The sequence below is a fragment of the Buceros rhinoceros genome, unplaced genomic scaffold (assembly GCF_000710305.1).
Source record: "Buceros rhinoceros silvestris isolate BGI_N320 unplaced genomic scaffold, ASM71030v1 scaffold2760, whole genome shotgun sequence".
Taxonomy (NCBI): Eukaryota; Metazoa; Chordata; class Aves; order Bucerotiformes; family Bucerotidae; genus Buceros; species Buceros rhinoceros.
The window spans coordinates 10,199-29,250 of record NW_010391095.1 but is presented as its reverse complement, the minus strand read 5'-3'; the positions used below and the strand labels follow the sequence as shown (position 1 = coordinate 29,250).

Below are 19,052 nucleotides of genomic sequence, written 5' to 3'. Positions count from 1 at the left end.
CAGGGAGCCACCAGCCATAGTGCCAGGCTGTGAGGATAGGGAAAATGACCCCACGCTAGAGCAGGAAGGAGATCATTATTTCCTACCGCACCAGCTGCAGGCTACGTCATGGGGAATTATCTGGGAAAACAATGGCCCTTTCCTCTCTCTCATCTCACTCACACCGGGCCATGTTTGGTGACGCTGAAGGCCAGCCTGTGAAATCCCCACAACTACGTCAGCCGTCACCTACACACCCGGGGTCAGCCAGCGGCTCATGGTGTGGGCAGCTGCTTTCTCCTCACTGTGCACCAGAGATGGACATGGCTACCACCACGGGACCCACTCATCCTGGGAACGAGGGTCTGAGACTCCAGGGAGATTTCCAGCTGTCGGTGAGACAAACAGATGGACAGACAGCCCAGGGCGAGCCACCTCTATCAGCTGAGCTGGGACACTGCCCAGTCACCAAGGGCACAAAGCCACCTGGATGGCCCCACGTGTCCTTGGACATGCTGGGGGCAGTCTGGGGTGAGGGTAGGCTCTTGGGTCCCACCCACAAAACAGTGACATGGCCAAGGCCATCCTAGCTACACTGACCTCACCACAACCAGAAACAGGAAAAACCCGGAGGCTTTTTGTATTCACTAAATAAACAAAACTGAGACGTGAGGGGTCAGGAAGCCTTTCCCCTAAGTGGGGTTTTCCCCTCCCCACAGCATGGCCTAAAGGCAGCCAGCAGGACCGGGGGGCCTCGGAGTGGGCCATTGCCCACTGCCAGGCACCCACAGCACCCCTGCTGCCCTGCCTGCCCCTGCCCCTTCCCAGGACACCTCCGCACAGCCCCCAGGGGAAAGGCAGGTCGAGTACAGAGTGGGGAACTGCTTAGAGCCATCAATAGCTAATTTCAGGTGTGGAGTCATAGAGACTGGCCAATGTAGTTATTTCCTGAAGCTCCAGCTCTCAAAGTCAGGATTCACTCTGTCATCAGGGAGAAGCAAACCCCCCGCCAGCCCCACACGCCCCTGAAGAGGCCAAGCAAGCTCGCAAAAACCGCTGCCCCACCGGGCCCCAGAAGCACGGACAGCTCTGCTTCCCAAGTCAGCACCTGGAGGCTTGGGGCAGGCGATGCTGGATTGCTCACCTCGAGAGCCACGCCAAGAGGAAACAAGATTAAACATTTCTCAGTACAAATGTTTACTCAGATCTAAGAAAAACGGGACGCTAACCAAACCTCAGCAAACAAGAGCACTCCGGTCCCGCAGGCAGGGAAGGAGCGCGGGTACTGGCAGCCAAACCCCCAGGCCTCCCTTGCGAAGCCGCCCAGGGAGCGAAGGTGGTGCTTGTGCCCAGCCGGCGTGCCGGAGGAGAGGCTGCTCACGCCAGACGTGCAGCAACGGCTCACAGGAGGACATCTTTGTGGCAAACTCTACCCCATGCTATGTTTCATCAGCTGCGATCACAAGTATTAAGACGTGCCTTTACTTTCACCTCTCCCTCTGTTATTGTTTGGGGTTTTTCAGCTATGGAAAGATCTTTTGCAATGCTTTGAAATCCGATTAGAAATTAGGAAGGGCTTGGGGTTTTATTATTGTAGGGGGGTAAAACAACAGGGCTAGCTTCCCACATCCTCTCCCCACACGTCCCTGACACATTCCACATCCATATGGTAACGCCTTTTAACCGAAAACAGCAGGTCGCGATATGCCAGCGCAGTTCCCTCATTTGAAACACGATGTTGTTACTTTACATACCTATTGCTTCAAGCACTGCCCACACATGCATGGCCTTATCAAAGGCCAAGTCAGCCACACACACACCCCCAGGTCCTACGGTCCCTGCCTCCTCCGTATCCAAGGAGATAAAATACACAAGACAGAAACAATGACATCACTCTGCAAGGACAAGGATGAGGACGGGACAAGCACTCGCAAGAAGCCTTGGGAAGGCAGAAGTGGCTGTCTGTGTCATCCCTCTAATACCCTGATTCACCTCCATAGCTCCTCTATCTGCGTGTCTGGAGCTTACTCCTCATTTAAAGAGAACCCAAAACATCCTCACAGTTGAAAGGCCGTAACTTCTGTGGTTAAGAAGAGCTGATCTGTTCATCTCAAAACAAAGCATTTTCACTGACACTCTTAAGCAGTGACATTAATAACTGTGCCTTGCTGCAAATGGGGTGTGTGGCCTTCAAGGAGCTGGACAAGCTTTTTTGGAGACAGTCCCGGTGTTGACCACCCTCAAAGCTGGTCTTTCTCAGCTCACCTGATAACGAGTTTTGTTGTTCATTTTACCAAGGGGCAATACAGCCACACACACCAGTACGTGGGTCCAGAGCTTAATGCCTGGCCCAGGGTCACCAGAGAGCATGGCAGAGTCTGAAAGTTATGCTGCTCTCTGGTGTCATAAGGAATAAAATTACTTTTATCACCAAGTAACTAGTTCTCTCTTGCTGTGATCACTTTTCTTGAGAAACATTAAGCAGAAGGGAGAGGAAGCAGACATGTTGTTTTAATCTTTCCCACTGCAGTGAGGAAAAGCTCTTGATGGGAAAATGACATTAAGTGATCACCCTTAGGATATGGGTGAGAAGTGCAAGTGAAATAATTGAGTAAATATACTAAGAGGATTCTGTCATTTCCTTCCCTCATGTTGCTATGGTCACACCCAAAACAAAGCTGGCTCAGCTGCTGAGCCATCACCACTGACAAGCTGCTGCACCTTTTGATGAAATGTGAATTTGTCATCACTCTTGACTCAGTTTACATTGATTTAGAAAGGTAATCGTAACAAAATAATAAAGGCTGTAGCTCTTTCATGGACAAAGATCAGCTTACACCATGAAGTCAGTCTTAAGATGCAGGACTTCAGGGAATGCATGGGAGGCTGTGGAATGCCTTTTTATTTTCCCAACATCTTGAACTTGCATTCCAAGTAAGGGAAAATACTTCCAGAGGACGGTGCAGCATTTCACCAAGTATCACCCTCTGAAAGGATTACAGAAGTAAACAAAAAGTCTACTTCAAATAGGGTAAAAAATTTGTAAGCGGTGATCTTAAAATATGTAGCTAGTCATACAGTTCTTGAGACAAACTGAAATTCAATTTCTCTGCAAAAGAGCTTGCAAAAGATCTATTTATTTAACTGCACCAGTAAAATGGGAAGAGGAAAAGAAGGTGGACAAGTGTTGTGAGAAATTTCAGTTAAGATACTTGAAGGTAGGCATGGCAACATGAAAATACCTAATTTTAGGAAAGGTGCAAACTTATTTGAATCATTGCAGTCCAATTTCTACAGCAAATGTTTCAAACCTATTTTTTTTTTGAGCCCAAAGTAAGTCTATTCACATGTATGATTACATTTCCGCATTCGAAGAGCTGTGCACAAAAACAGCGAAAAATATCTTGAGAGGACCCTGGATCAGGTCTTAAATGAGCCACTTGGGCTCAGTATGTCCTGTTTTATTTGGTAAGTGAATTAATAGGCATTCTGCAGAAGACTGTTGCCAAGGAAAGCAAACGTATTGTTTTCACTGGCGAGTGAGTTAGAAAAACCTGAATAGCTCAGACAGCACTGCCTACAAAGACTGGGCTCTACTCTCAGCTTCTACCAACCCTTTTGGAAAAATGGGCTCAGCATCTGTGGTAAAATTCATAGCAGTTTGCCATGCTGGTATACATACGCTCAGAAACTTCTGCACTCTGATGATGATGATTTGCAGCAGGCCTGGCTGAAATCTCTGGTGACGCTGCAAAGACACGGCCCCAGAGTGACTTGGCTTGATGCTTGCCACGGCTCTGGCAGGAGTCGGCATGCTCCACTGACATCATGCTCCTAGCAGACAGACCTCGCCACAAGCCTCGCTTGCTGTAGTCAGCTACTGAGAGAGGAAACGGGTGTGTATTTGGAAAAAAAAAAAACACCAACCAAACAACTCTTAAAACTTGATGGTGTTCATGACACTCATCCTTGGCAAAGTGGACTAGGATGTTCAGGCACTGTTAAGCAGGAAGTGTAAATGGGAGCTTGTGGTTTGGAAATATGAGACATACATCTTCCCTCACACTGCTGAATTCCTCTGCTTCAATATGCAGCAGGCAAAGCCCTTTAAAGGAAAGTTCCATGCCTGAAAAACAGCAAGCACCACTCAGGTAGGCCACTGCAAATGACTTAATTTATTTCCTGCTAAGGAAGTGAAGAAAGGCAAGACTTCTTTGAGAACTGGAATGTTCCTTTGACACCAGAAGATAAAATCGGCCATCATAAGGGGTCAAAGCCTTATTTTTAAGCAATAGTTAATTCCTAGTGCCAGATTGGCTAAGGCCAGTTGTATGAAATTCAACAAGGCCAAGTGCCGGGTCCTGCACTTGGGTCACAACAACCCCCGGCAATGTTACAGGCTTGGGTCAGAGTGGCTGGAAAGCTGCCCAGCAGAAAAGGACCTGGGGGTGCTGGTCAACAGCAGCTGAATAGGAGCCAGCAGTGTGCCCAGGTGGCCAAGAAGGCCAATGCCATCGTGGCTTGTATCAGCACTAGTGTGGCCAGCAGGAGCAGGGAAGGGATTGTCCCCCTGCACTTGGCACTGGTGAGGCCACACATTGAGTACTGTGTCCGGTTTTGGGCCCCTCACTTCAAGAAGGACATTGAGGTGCTGGAACAGGTTCAGAGAAGGGCACCAAGACTGGTGACGAATCTGAGAGCAAGTCTTATGAGCAGCAGCTGAGGGAACTGGAATTGTTTAGTCTGAAGAAGAGGAGGCTCAGGGGAGACCTTATTGCTCTCTACAACTACCTGACAGGAGGTTGTGGGGAGGTGGGGTCCGTCTCTTCTCCCATGTTACGAATGACAGGATGAGAGGAAATGGCCTTAAGTTGAGTCAGGGGAAATTTAGGTTATATATCAGGAAAAATTTCTTTACAGGGAGGGTCATTAAGCATTGGTACATGCTGCCCAGAGAGGTGGTGGAGTCCCCATCCCTGGAGGTGTTTAAAAGCTGTGTGGGTGTGGTGCTGAGGGACATGGTCTAGGGACTCTGGCAGTGCAGGGTGAACGGTTTGGCTGGATGATCTTAAAGGTCTCTTCCAACCAGATGATTCTGTGATTCTATGATTAAGACAAAGGTCACTGCTCAGAGATAAGGTTTGCAACAAGAATCTTTCTTTTCACCAATTTTTACTGCTGAAATCAGTTACAGGTTGGTATCAACAAATCCAGTTGTGCCACACTTAGGAACTGGCAGCACCTGAGTATTTGTAAAATTGCCAGAGTTAGAACCAAGATTAGGACTAAGGGTAGGTTTAGGAGGGGATGCACTCCACTACCAGTATTATTAACAAATCCTGTAAGTCTGACCTTCGTGATGACCTTTACTTGGATTTAAGAAAGCAGGGCATGACCTGTAAGTTAAAGACTAGAATTAAGGTTAGTGCCTCTCACCCATGTTTCTTACTGAGTTGCAGTAGGCTCTCTACAACAGGCCAGGGCTGACTCGCGTAAGAAGCATTCCACCCAAAAGGCAGCTGACTAAAGGAGGGACATTGATTAGAGTTAAAGCTGCCACAGAAAACGATTTTAGATAAGAGCTGACATCAGTTAACTAAACCAGCCTATGTTTAGTACTTGACCAGCAGTGGATGTCTATCCAGTGATCTAAGCTGGACTCGGGGAAAAAGTGTTATGACGGTGCAGCTAAGTGACAAGGGGGCTGCAGCAGCAGGTTTCTTGCTGCAGTTAACTAAGCTTAGTGAGCTATGCTAAACTCCTGCCTGGCATGTGTTAACCCTAGGTGTAAATCTGGGGCATTTAGCTAAATTCTGGTTAATGGCTGGGTTAGGGACTTGGTCTCCAGGATCAGGTCTCCTGCTAAATTAAACAATAGCCCTCTGCAGCCTTACAGCAAAACCTCAGTGCAAACTGCCTCACTTCTTTGGCAAGAGATAAGCCCCAAGTCTCAAGGTTTGCAGCAGAACATCTTCAGAGCTTGGGCAGCAGAAGACATAGACCAGCTCTCAGCTCAACAGCATCACAGACAGGTGTCAGTGCACAGTCCCAGCCCAGCCTAAGTCCAAATGGCTCGTTCTCGTGCTGTGCCTTGGCTGAGTTATGAAATTGCTGGAGAATGCCGCACCACACTCCCAAGCCAAGCAACACATAGCAGCTTGGCACGAGAGTATGGACAGATCCCAGGCGAAGGTCTGGGAACGGTGTTGCTGCACATGTGCCACTTTAGGTTCAGGTCCTTTCCAATCTAGACAGACATATTAGCACTTAATCAACTGTAAAGTCAAGCTAGATTTATTGCTACTTATTTTGCTAGAAAGACTCACACGGGATGTGTGCTAGGGGCAGAATCCATGTCACTGCCCCAGTGAAAATCCACAGAAATGCCATTGATTTTAGTGCAGTTATTGTAGATTTGTGCAGTGTAATCCTCTTGACCTCACCCAGGAAATGCCTTTGCACAGGTCACTGTTATGACTACATTTACCTGACAGAGGGAGCAGACCAATGAAGTAAGGCTGCCAAAAGGTTACAAAACCAACCTCCCAGATAGAGGCTGCAAGATATGCCCCACAGATAAAAATACAAAAGGTTGGTGTGTGTCTCTCTTCCACATTCTTCATGACTAGAATGCTAGTAAGAAGAAAAACAAAACAACAAAAACAACTCCAGAAGAAAACACTAAGAGTGGATTGTTTTCCTCTCCTCTCAAGACCTTTCTTACCTATGAAAATCAACAGGCTTAGCAACAGTAGCAATGATTTATTGAGCCACACCTCTACAGTACCTTCTGTGCCCTAAAGTAGTGTGAGCATGCAGATGGCGGGAGACCACACCTCCAAGCCAAGCAGCTTACCCTTGGCAATGTATCCGACTAGCTCTCCTCAGCGGCTTGCTTCTGGCCATGAGAGAAGGAGTCTGTTGCTGAAGGCCAAGTGATTTCTACGAGGTATGGGGCGTGGTGCTATCCCAAATTTGACCAACAGAGTGACACATGCTCAGTTCCTTGGAGGATCAGGTCAGAAACGGCTCCAAGGTCAGAAAGGAGTAAGTAGAAACAAGACATGCAGATATTCCATTACTTACCTGTGGCTGAGAGGCCAGATTCATCTTATAAGGATGTGTTTTCCCCTCCTCATTTACAAGTGGCGACCAGACTTTTGACTCTGTTCTGCAACATACAAATTTTGAATAGTTAATCTGCTTTCATCTCTTGAGCATCATTGTTATTGTTATTAAAAGACTTGAAGCTCATCAATTTTCCAAATATTTCTCCAGGCTTTTGGTTTTCTTACACATAGCACTATCCACATCAGGAGGAATCTAGACTCAGTTATGTTTTATGAGTTCCTTGGAGAAAGACAGGATCTCAGCAGTGACTGTCCTGGGACTGCCATCCTTTGGGACCCCAATGGTGACATATCAAGCATGGGCTCCAACCCGGGCAGTAGAGTTGGGGGTCACCCAATGGCAGAAGCTGGAGAAATCTCTGAGACACAGATCCTTTAATTAATTAAGTTGGACAGTTTAGGTTACCGAGTGCTTTGGCTTTCTTGGGTAGCCATTTTGTTCTTGAAGCTGGGCTGCCTTGGATAAGCTAAAAATATTTTTTGGTTTCGGTCTCCGGAATTTTCTTCCTATGTATACACTGGTATCCACGCTGAACAAACAGAGGCCTTGGGGAATTATTAGAAAAAAAAGTCCAAGTCTGCAATGGGACTAAGGACTGAGATGACATTATGCGTCAGAGAAAGTCTACATAACCTCTGCTGACCTGTGGTCTGACCCAAGTACTCACACTCTGAAACACAAGTCACGATCTGTGACCGAAATCAACCACATTCACCATCGTCATTCCGGAGTTTTGCTATGTCCCAAAGAACAACAGACAAACAAGTGGTGAGGAAGAAGTAGATTTGCTTGAGATACTTTGTGGGAAACATATGCTACCTACATTTCTCAGAAGTACAGACAGAAGTTAGCATCTCGGATTAACTAAACAGTGCCACTTTTCCCAAACTTTTAATAGTAGGGAATGAGTGGCTGCAGTATCACCGAAAGAAAACAGTTGTTCAATGCTAAACATTGCATCATGCGGCAACCAGATGGCTGATAAACCCTCAGGATGAATTTTGAAAACCATGTCCTGTTTTGACAGGAGCCCTTTGTAGAATCTGCAACTGCAGATAGATAGATGTACTTCCGAGATACTTGTGGGTCCAGGGCCAGCTACAATTTAAGTACTTAGTTAGCAAAACAGGAATGCTTCCACTGAGAATTAACTGGATAACTGGAAAGAAACTTTCAACAGAAAGTCTTATAAAACTGACAAGTATGGAGAAACACGGTGTAGAGCTACCCACGACAAATTCAATCTGGTCTACACCATTCTTCTAAAAGCCCTCCAAGGTCAGGACATGTTTTAAACAGCTCATGCTTAACTGTGATGCACATTTATATCCCAAACATTTGCTGTGTAAATAGCATTTTAATACTGACAACCATAAGGTAGCTCAGCGGGAGGAGATGGGCAGCAGCATGCTCACTCAGGGATGAGGAGAAATTTTACTGACACGCTATTGCATCTATTGCAGTCTGGATTTTACACAGAAGAAACCCGAATGAAGTCTGCTGTGCTGTACCTCCTTTCACAGGAAAGTACAAAGACACAGGTCACACCAGATATCATCCTCTACAAGCTTTCAGGTACAGCAAACCTTTGACTCCAGGTTATGGCCCCCGTGGGCTCATCTGCAGTGCTGATACATGACAACCTGTGTCACCCAAATCCTGGAGTCTGGCAAGCCGGGGCACACACAGGCTAATAAATATGAGTGTTACAGCTGTGTGGAATCGGAACAATGCCAAAATGATCATTATCTTGTCTCAACAGTTGCCATTACTGGATGCACAACATATCCCAGTGAGTATAAAACAGATATTCCCTCCTTGCTTCTGGCAACCTGTGCTTTAAGGTGCCTGAGGAACCAGTGATTTTACACAGATTATGAGTATCAAGCGTGACAAAGTCACAGCCATCTCTGGAATGGCTGTATTTCGTACTTGAAAACTGTGTTTGCAGAGGGGAGCAGGCAATTGACCAATGCAAAGCATTATTCTTTGAAAGTGTTTGGAGATCACCCAGGACCAGGTGGTCCATTTCCTCTAGAACAACAGAGGACACAGCAAAGAATAAGAAAATCAAACACCCTGCCAGCCAGGCTGCAAGCAAGTGGACATTGGCTGGAGATGAAAGAGCAGTTCAGAGAGCATTAAACACTTCAGCTGATTTCTAGCTGAGGCATCCCTGTGGCAGTTCTCACTAGCAGTGATCTACGTACTATTGAGGTAGCATTTTCTTTTGCAGAAGTCAGAAGCACCAAAAGGCCTTATTCAGACTGAAAATCTAAGCTCAGAGCAGACTAATATATGAATACAGAACAGAAATCTTGACCCCAGGACCCCAGACTTGTTTTCATCCCACTGCCCCTCACTCAATGCATCCGCAGTGACACAGCACCTTGGTCTCCAGTGTAGGGGAGGGAGCTATGGCCAACTACTGCAGCCAATAGGGTTTTTTGACCAGATTTTTCTCCCTTATTTATCAGCAAGGCAAAAAGCACAAGTTTGTTTCCCAGTCTGCTGCCATTCTGAGCTGTCACTGGATATAAATGGAAGCAGCAAGGTCAATCCAGGCTTTACTTTCGAACCAGTTTAAAAGTTATCCAAACAAAGGTTAAATAGCCCGTGCAGTTGTCCCTCTAAGGCTGGAAGGATAAAGCTTTCCTTTGTCTTCACAACAGCTGCAGCAGAGCCCTTCCAGCCACTCTCAACAGCCCATTTATGGGCCTGGCAAAGACACAAAGAGGAGACAGCTTTACTCTCCCTAGCGGGCTTTTAAGAAGCATGCCCCATCCCACCACAATGCCTGTGGAGCCCACAGGTCGTCGGTGGGACTGTTATGGTCCCAGCTCTCGGCAATGGTTTCCTGGCTCTCATGTTAGTGTCATCGCCTGCACTTTCACTGAAATGTGGCAGGAGAAAGAAAAATAGCACCCGAAAGTTCACTTTATGTCCCACAGCTGGCTCAGGAGTTACCTTCTGAAAGGCTGGGAAGTGTGGGCACAAGACACAGATGATAGGGTGGATTGGATAGACCCATCATGTTTATATCCTATCCGTACGTGTTTATATCTCATTTATATGAAGCAGAGGACAGGCATTGGAGCAGACAGCTCAAACCCAGGCTCAGTGATAGTGCCTTCAGTTCACAGCAGGCTGTTACTGTTAGGACTGTAGTGGCTTTCTGGAGGATTTTCTTCAGATCTAGAGAAGATGACCTCCAGCCACAAAACTGCCTCCATGCTCCCCTTGCTGAGGCAGTAGCCTTGCCTCAGAGCACAGCCACACTAGCAGGGCTGCCAGACCTGCCTCTCTAGTGGTGACAGGGCTGGATGTCCAACAGCCTGCTGGGGAACCACACCCTGTCTTCACTGAAAACCAGCAGGCTTTGGCATCCCCACGGGATCTCACAGACTACTGCTTAAATTGATGAATAGTTACTTTAGAATATGGTTTTGAAGGCACATTCTTTCAAATGAGACTCCAGCAGGAGCAACGCTCAAATAGTGCAGAAAGAGAAGACAAAACCATGACACTGGAACAAGCCTGGAAACATGTGCCAGGTAAATTAATTGCAGGCATGTGGATACACAATCTTTGTCACATTTGCAGTTTACATTTCCATGCTAGTTCCTTACTACAAGAGAGACAGCAACCAAGACAGGCCAGGGAACGAGCCATCCATTTGCTGTTTCATTTAGGCAGAGACCAAGAAATTTCTCTGATGCTAATTTGAATGGGGAGGAAACAGTAGGAAGGGGAGGAAGGAAACGGCATGCAAGTCAAGGCAGGAATCTGGGGAGGTATTTACAAAATACAACATTTTTGATGAAACTTGGCTTGAACATGGTATAACATAAACATTACAAGAGCCTAGATGTTGCTGTCAATGCTTTGCGTGCAGAGCTGGGCCTTAGCTTTGAGGCAAAATTGAGAGCTGGAAAACAAGGGTCTAATTCTGTGCACCAGCAACTGTAAAGAAGTTGTGTAAAGGTGAGAGGCACATTTACATTCCCATTTCAATTACTGGGAGGGAAACAACTAAGATACCAGAGCAGCAACCAAATCCATACAGCTAGAGAAGGTCCTTGCGCAACAAAGTTTGCTAGCTGAAAAATGAGGAAAGATCTAAAGAATTCCTCTTTCAACCCTCCTCAGAGTTTTAGACAGGCATTTTAACAATGTTTTGAGACTACAAGAGCTTTAAGGCTACCAGAAAAGTACCTTTTAATCAGTCTTTTGCTACAACAGCTGCAAAGCACATGCCCTTGGATTTAAACATGAGCAGTCACTTTTAGCAACCACCCATTAATGGACGTATTCACTTTGGCAAGCAAAGCTGTATTTGGGCTACATGCAGCCCATTGCCAATTCTAACAGCAATGCCAGTCACACCTTCCTGAGACAAGAAGACCCAAACTCATTTCTTCACGTATAGCCCTCTGCTCCTTGCATTTCACGTCTCTTCATACACCACAAAATATAAAAGGGCAGCTACAAAGTTAACAACTTTTGCCCCACCAAATAAGCTGTAAAAACACAACAAATACCAAGCTTGACTTGCCAAAATGACTTTGAACATGCCAATCATTAGTAAAAGCTGCCGGCGTGAACCCAGGAGTGCTGGGAGCACTATAGCAGCCGTGGAGAGGTTGTAAGCTGCCGTGGAGAGCCAGGCAATCTGCCTGACCTTATATAGATGCGCACAGAGCATCAGGCTTTTCACAGGGCCAAAAGAATTATTAGTAAGATGACAGAGTTGGAAAACTCTTCTTGGCAGGGAAGCAAAAAAGCAAACCTAATGAGTCAACAGATTCCACCAACTTCCTAGAACACAAATTCGAGCCTATTGTGGCTTTATGCAACTCGTCCCCATGGCTGAAACTTGGGAACACATGGATGAAACAAGAGCACAACTGAACCTGCCAAATAAAATGCAGATGACATCACACACATGCTGTCAACTTCTTCATAAGCATCTACACATGATCCTTTCTGACAATGCATTGAAGGCATGCTGATAGCAGATCAGACTTCCCTGATCCTAGCACTTTCAAAAGAACAAATACATAGATAGCTTCATTCCTTGGCATCACTTTTAGCTAAGTAACAGACTGCTTTGTAAACAAAAAAGGTGCATTAACTCATTATACGCTGGCAGCAGAGCTGCAGAAAAGCAGCTTAAAGTTTGAAGAAAAGGACAATAGGAGCAGAACAAGAGATTACAAGTTTGCAATCCCTTTTCATAAATACTCTTCTGTTATTACCAGCCCCAACCTGCCTCCAGAGGTGCAAGGAAGGGCAGATTCACTGTAGGAACACTTGTACTTTGTTAAAAAAAAGCCATATAAACACACACTTTACATTTGAATTGCTCAGGGCTGCATATGAGCGCAGTTCCAGCACCTATTTGGTGACTAAAGCCACAGGCAAAGAGCCATTTGTTTCAGAAGTAAGTTTCCACCTGTGCAGCAATGAACATTTGTCTGTTTTGATCTGCACGTACAGTTACACAGAGCTGTGTGTCAAATTCATTGTGAGCATTACAACTGACATCAGTGATACCTGGATCTTTTGGCTATCAGGTAAATTTTGTGGTAGGAGAACTTGTTCCTCCTGAGCCTTCCCTTTGAGCGCTCTTTGCAGAGCAAGCGTATATACAAAGTATACTAGGTTTCCAAAGGAAGTTGATAGCTTTCTCCAGGATGTATGCATCTTGCTGCCTACTCCCTTGCTTAAAGGAAAGCCAGAGGTGTGCCTGGAAGGGGTGAAGCCTGGGGGGAGGCTTTGCTCAAACCTAAAATGTCAGTGCAACAAAGTACACATCCTAACTGAAAAAAGAAAGAACAGCTCTGCTCAAAGATTTAAGATCCAAAACCTGACAGGGACAGACAAGAGGTATGCTGCTATCCAGGAGCTAAGATCTGAGACATTGCTGAGAGGGTGCCACAACTTGTGAAGAGCACCACTGCTGTCCACTGTTACTCTTCCATGTAAGCATGAATGACACTGCAAGCCAGAACCTGGGCAGAATCAAGGAAGACTGTAAAGCCCTGGGGGTGCAAGTGAAAAATACTGGTGCCCAAGTTATCTTTTCCTCCAGAGGAAAGGGGGCAGCCAGAAATTGAGGAATAACGCCTATCAACTTCTGGCTATGTGACTGGTGCCATCACAAATTTTTTAGCTTTTAAGACAATAAGACATTCTTTGATGGCTATAACCTGTTAAGGAGGGTTGGAATCCACCTGTCAGGAAGATGGATTAAACTGAAGGGCTCAGGGAAGCAGGATCCAAAATGGCACAAAAATGGCTCATGCCATCACACCCAACTGGGGAGTAAGCCAGACCAACCAGAGCAACACCAAATGGACCTTGGCCACCTTCCAAGATGAGACCCAGAAGCCCAACAACCTCAAGGATGTGTATGGCCATGATGCACCCCTCGAGGGAAACCTGCATACTCAACTACCTCTCTGCCCCCACAAGAAGTTCTACCGGAACATGAGGAAAAACTTCTTTACTTGAGGGTGATGGAGCACTGGAACAGGCTGCACAGAGAGGTCATGGAGTCTCCTTCTCTGGAGGTACTCAAAACCTGCCTGGATATGATCCCGTGCAACCTGCACTAGGTGAACATGCTTTAGCACGGGGGTTGGACTAGACGATCTCCAGAAGTCTCTTCCAACTCCTACCATCCTGTGATTAATTATCTCTATGAATGGCAGAAGCTCAAAAATCTACCTGCGAAATTTCTCAGTTTAGCAGTCAGGTGGTTTTGAGTTTTGAGACTGAAGCACGCAGTCTGCCGTAGGTCAGTCTTTCTGTGTCTATCATCAAAACCATGATGCAGAGCTTGATTTTACACTGCTGAAGACGGTAATGGAACCTCTACTTTGGTTTCTTGGGAACTGCATTTTTAAGAGCACTCTCTAGCCTGAAACAACAAGGGAAATGAATGAACAAACACAGGCCCAGAAAAGAGCGGGGAACTCCTAGACACGCTAACTTCAGGAGGAACTTGGTGCATGTGCCAACATTGTTGAACACACACTTTCAAGGCAGAAAATACACCATTTTGACTCTGTTCACACATCAAACAGCAAAACACTCGGCAGTGCCACTTAGAAAAGCATATTCAGAAAAAGCAATTTGTGGGGTTTTAAATCCTAGGAAATCAACAGATTTGCACCTTTGGGTGAAAAAGCAGACTAGGCAGTGTTTCCTCAGGCAGTAATTTGATCCATTTTTAATGGTGACATGTGTTAGACTAGATTTCCTGCCTACAATCTGATCTGAAATATTTTTGGACTGTTGCCATCATTAAGGAAAATACCGAAACAGGAAACATTGGAATGCTGTTGATATTCACTATCAAGTACACAGTGCAAACAACATTTCCTTTACCAGAAGTGCTGAGGTCCTTCCAATTCTCTACATTTATGCTCCTCTTAAATAATCATTAGTACAGCCAAGCATGAAGACATCTTAACCGCTTGACTACCATTTAAAGAGAAGAGGGTTACATATTTGCAGAACATATAAAGTTTATTTTGGTCCACAGAAGAGCACAAAAGATGACAAACACAGCACAATACTTCCCTAAAACACTCTCCCAGCATCCAGTTACTTGCAGGTTAAGGGTTTTCCGCAGCAGAGATACTGCCGTGGTATATTAATATCCTGTAGAGATTTGTCTTCCATTAATTCACCTGGTCTCCTCTTCAACCTATGTGCACTTTTGGAATTCACAGCACAGTCACAAGTGAAGTCTCCACTTGTCACAATGGTGTTGACTCTTTGGCAGAACTGAAACACCTGATGTGAGCTCAGACCCATGCCTAAATTCCCTCCTGGCACAATCTTACTGCCACCCTGAATGCAGGTTAGAGAGTATTTTATACAGGTAAACATTTAAATGAGTAATCATTGAAAATTCATCAGATATGAAGTTAAAAATCACTACGGATTTATGCTTTCACAAGACATCTCTATGACAGTAAGTAGAAAAGGAGGACTGGAAGACTTTGGGAAAACCTGGGACAGCTGGGCACATCCTCAGCACCAGCTGTGTGTGGTGCTCCAGTGCACAGAGCTGATGCTCTGCCAGAGCAGTGGTCCTTGCTAGCACGGCTACTTAGTACAACTAAGCTCACGAGCTACAACTGCAGAGCACGGAGATCAGACCCAAGAGTTGGTGGTGCTGAAGTGCAATGATATCCTTTCCTTTTCATACTCAGGCAACTACTCACAGAGAAAAGCTCTGCCCAGCTCTGACCTGATTGTAATGTCAGCCTTCCTCACTAACTATATGGTCAAGCCTTATTGACAGAGTTTGGCCCACCAAGCTTCAGGAAGCTCAAGCCATACCACCTGCACAGGTGGCACTTATTTTACCAGGTACCTTCCACCCTCTCCCCCATCACAGTAATGCTCTTCCCCGCTTCACAGAGAACGGCTCACCACTGACCCAGAGTCTGTTTTCCTCAGCCATTTTCTCTACCGTGAGTTGAGCAGAAAGATGAAGCATGGTCTCCAACTGTTTTAAAAATGGCTTTGTCAACTCTCCAGGCCTCTTCTAAAGATATTCCATTTTCAGGTCTTGGCCTTAGACTGCCAAGTAAAGAAGGGCTCCAGCCTCAGCAACAATGAATTCATATCATTTCTGACCACCAATTCCAGCTGCATTTGGGACATCACAGTTATGGGAGCCCAGAATGAGACAGCTGGGTGCTAGGGATAAAATATTCTCAACAGAGTACAACCAGGAAAGACCACATGATGCACACTTCTGTCTCTTGTCATTAAAGAGCTTTCTCCTCTGAGAAAGCTTCCTGCTGTATCATATTCCCCAATATAAACCCATGTCTAGCAGCTATCAAGTCTCCAACAAGTAAGCAATTCTTGTGTAAGCAGAACTTTACTCCCAAAGAAGGAGGAAGACCAAAGAGTTGAAGTCCCCTAAAATAATCTAAAACGGATTTTACATAGAGCAATGGGTAGTAATGGGTATATCCTAAAGTGGATAAGTAATCAGATCACTGTTTTTACATCCTCACAGTCTTGACACGTTCCTTGGGCAGTATGTCAGCAGTTCTCATTGATTGGTAGAGCAGCAGAAGCATCCAACACACATTCATGCTACCTCACTGAAAGGGCATCTAGAAAGAGTTGGGCTGTGCTAACTCAAGGCCCCTGCATGGTTTCACACAGCTGCACATCCAGCAAAAAAACTCTCCCTGGGCAGCTTCCACACGCAAGGCTGATGAAACGTGCATGGGGTAGCTATAAAGTTAACGACTTTGTAATTAACATTAGCAAACACATTTTACAGACTCAATGATCTGTAAGAGTGAGCTTGCTCGCAGGCTGAAAGAGCCCTTGCCTCCCCTCCTCTCTTCCAGCCAGAACCACATGGCACTACTTTGCTAAGTCAAGCAGCCGGATATTTTGGAGATAAAAAGAAGCACTCCTTTGCAGGAAGATTACAGGCTGCCAAGGTAGAGGCCAGTATGAGAAACTCTGGGGCTAACAGGCTGCTGCAATGCTTCCCACCCACTCACGCTGCCTGCACTATGCTCCGTTCTTCCCCCTGTGAATTCCCTCAATGAATTGTCAGGCTATTTTTGGCCAAGACCCATCATCTCTCCCTGAAGGGGGAAATGACTGCTGAACTCCTGGCACTGTCCACGCTGCCAAGGTAGAGGCCAGTATGAGAAACTCTGGGGCTAACAGGCTGCTGCAATGCTTCCCACCCACTCACGCTGCCTGCACTATGCTCCGTTCTTCCCCCTGTGAATTCCCTCAATGAATTGTCAGGCTATTTTTGGCCAAGACCCATCATCTCTCCCTGAAGGGGGAAATGACTGCTGAACTCCTGGCACTGTCCACGCTGTGGTAAAAGACTTCTTTATCACAGAAAAGCCCTGACAACTGGACTACTGTGTCATTTAAGGCGTGCTTAAAGGCCTGCTAAACTCCTGGCACTGTCCAAGCTGTGGTAAAAGACTTCTTTATCACAGAAAAGCCCTGACAACTGGACTACTGTGTCATTTAAGGCGTGCTTTCTGAAAATGCTTTCCTTCTGAAAGCATTTCCCCTACATCTGCTGTGATGGACAATCGCTCTGCAGGAAGGTGGTCGCAGGAAGGTGGTCACATGAAAAACTCACTTTGGAGCAACTAGAAATGCCACACTGCATCTCCCATCTGACTTCAAGAAATGCTGGTACCCACAGCTGCCACTCAAACCAAGAGGAGGGATAAATCCTCAGCACCCTCAAAAAAAACAGGCTCTAGTTCCTTTAAGAAAGAAATGGGTCAATGCAGAGCAGACTCCTCCCTTCCCAGTCTTCATTTCTTCTCTGTACAAAGATGGCCCAAGAACAAAGCATGGCTGGGGAAAGTGAAGCTGTCCATTGCTCTGCAGCTCAAGACGGTGGGAAGACTGAAGCTGGCCCATGCTCTACACTGGTGACAGCTCAGCTGTCAGCTTCCTTTAGTTTTTTCAGGACTCAGAGAGACTGATGACTGACAGGCACCTTGATGCACCCTGGGTCATCACTGTTTAGCACTGTCAGTGCTGTTTGATCAACAGGCCCCCAAATATACAACCTTTCTGAGTCTGTGCATGGCAGATACTCAGCAATTTATAGCTTGGACAACAACCAACCATATATTTTAACTTCTAAATTAGTGCAACAGGAAGAAAGGTCATCTCTGGTTGTACCTCCTCTGCTGTGAGTTAAGTTTTCATGAGCCCTGTCTTTGATTTCTGGCTGACAGATTCTGCCAAATATTATCAGCCAATTTCTCACTGGGAAATTGTTTTCCTACTGTCAAAGTGCAGCAAATACAAGCGGCATTAGGATTAGAGGCTGAAATCCCGTTCCCTCTTGCTAGCCAGCACCTGTCCAGGCGAAGCACTGAGAGGTCAAATTAAACAAGCCAGGCAGAGAGGTCTGCTGTCAAACCAAAATACAGCTACTGTCCACCTTGCATCCTTCCCTCTCCCCATCCCCAGTCTCACTCAGCAACGTACCTGCTAACTGTCAGAGTTAGTTCATCTGTGCAGCCCTTGATTTTATTCTGCGCCTCAAGATGTGTCATGTTGTCTGTGTTCACTCCATCAATGGCTGTGATCTGGTCTCCTATACACAAGTTGGCTATTGCAGCTTTGCTACCTGGAGTCACCTAAGAGAAAACAAAGAGAGTGAACGGACTTTCCAGGCAGGAGCTTTCCATAGCAACATGTGAAAAACAGTTGGAGCACTCAAGGCTTCTCTCACTGGTACCTGGAAGCAAAGAGTTGAAAACTAATTCTCAGCAGAATTCGGTCTGGGTCTCTTAGGTACTTCTCAGTATTAGGGGAAGGATTCTGTTTTAGCACCCACAGATAGAAATTTGGGGAGGGGACAACATGCAAATTACAAAAATTGTATTTTCACTCAAAGCAACTGGCCTTATACTAGAGAGCAAGGACATAGAGAAGGCATCTCTGGCTTTCACTTGACGGAGAAGAGCTCTCCAAAACACAAGGGGCTGAGGACAGTCAAGATGCCTGAACCTCTAAGAACAGAGGTGGCAGAAAAGATTATCAGAGCCATTGCTCCGATGCCAATCACAAACACCTTTGTCTGCATCGTGATCACATATGCTTCCTTCCTTGGAAGAAAGGTTTGGGCTCAAGATTTTGGATTGCTTCTTTAGTTGAAATAAACTGGTTTTGCCCAGGAAGAGCTGCAACAGATGCTAACTGACTTCAGCGAGATCAATCTCAAAGCAGTGCTTGATCTAACAAGCGAACTGGGAGAAAGGCATAAGAAACTTAATTTTCAAACCACAACCTGATGATATTTTCTGAAAAAGTAGAAGCATCATCCTCAGCCCAACTACAGCCCACCTTAATACATTCTGCCGTATTATATCTCCTTTTCCTCTCCAGACGTGGTGCTT

The 19,052-nt window shown here is 45.9% G+C and overlaps 1 protein-coding gene across 1 annotated transcript in view; it reads right to left on the bottom strand.

Annotated features, from left to right (window-relative positions):
- The window catches only part of LOC104496850 (PDZ and LIM domain protein 1-like), a 29,404-nt gene extending 11,107 nt beyond the window's left edge, over nucleotides 1-18,297 (bottom strand). Inside the window, exons 1-2 of the mRNA XM_010140031.1 lie at nucleotides 18,139-18,297; nucleotides 7,066-7,150 (exon numbers count right to left, since the gene is read on the bottom strand). Coding sequence (XP_010138333.1) covers nucleotides 7,066-7,150; nucleotides 18,139-18,206 — 153 coding nt within the window. The 5' untranslated portion in view covers nucleotides 18,207-18,297. The remainder of the gene's footprint in view (nucleotides 1-7,065; nucleotides 7,151-18,138) is intronic.
- Between the last annotated feature and the right edge of the window lie 755 nt (nucleotides 18,298-19,052).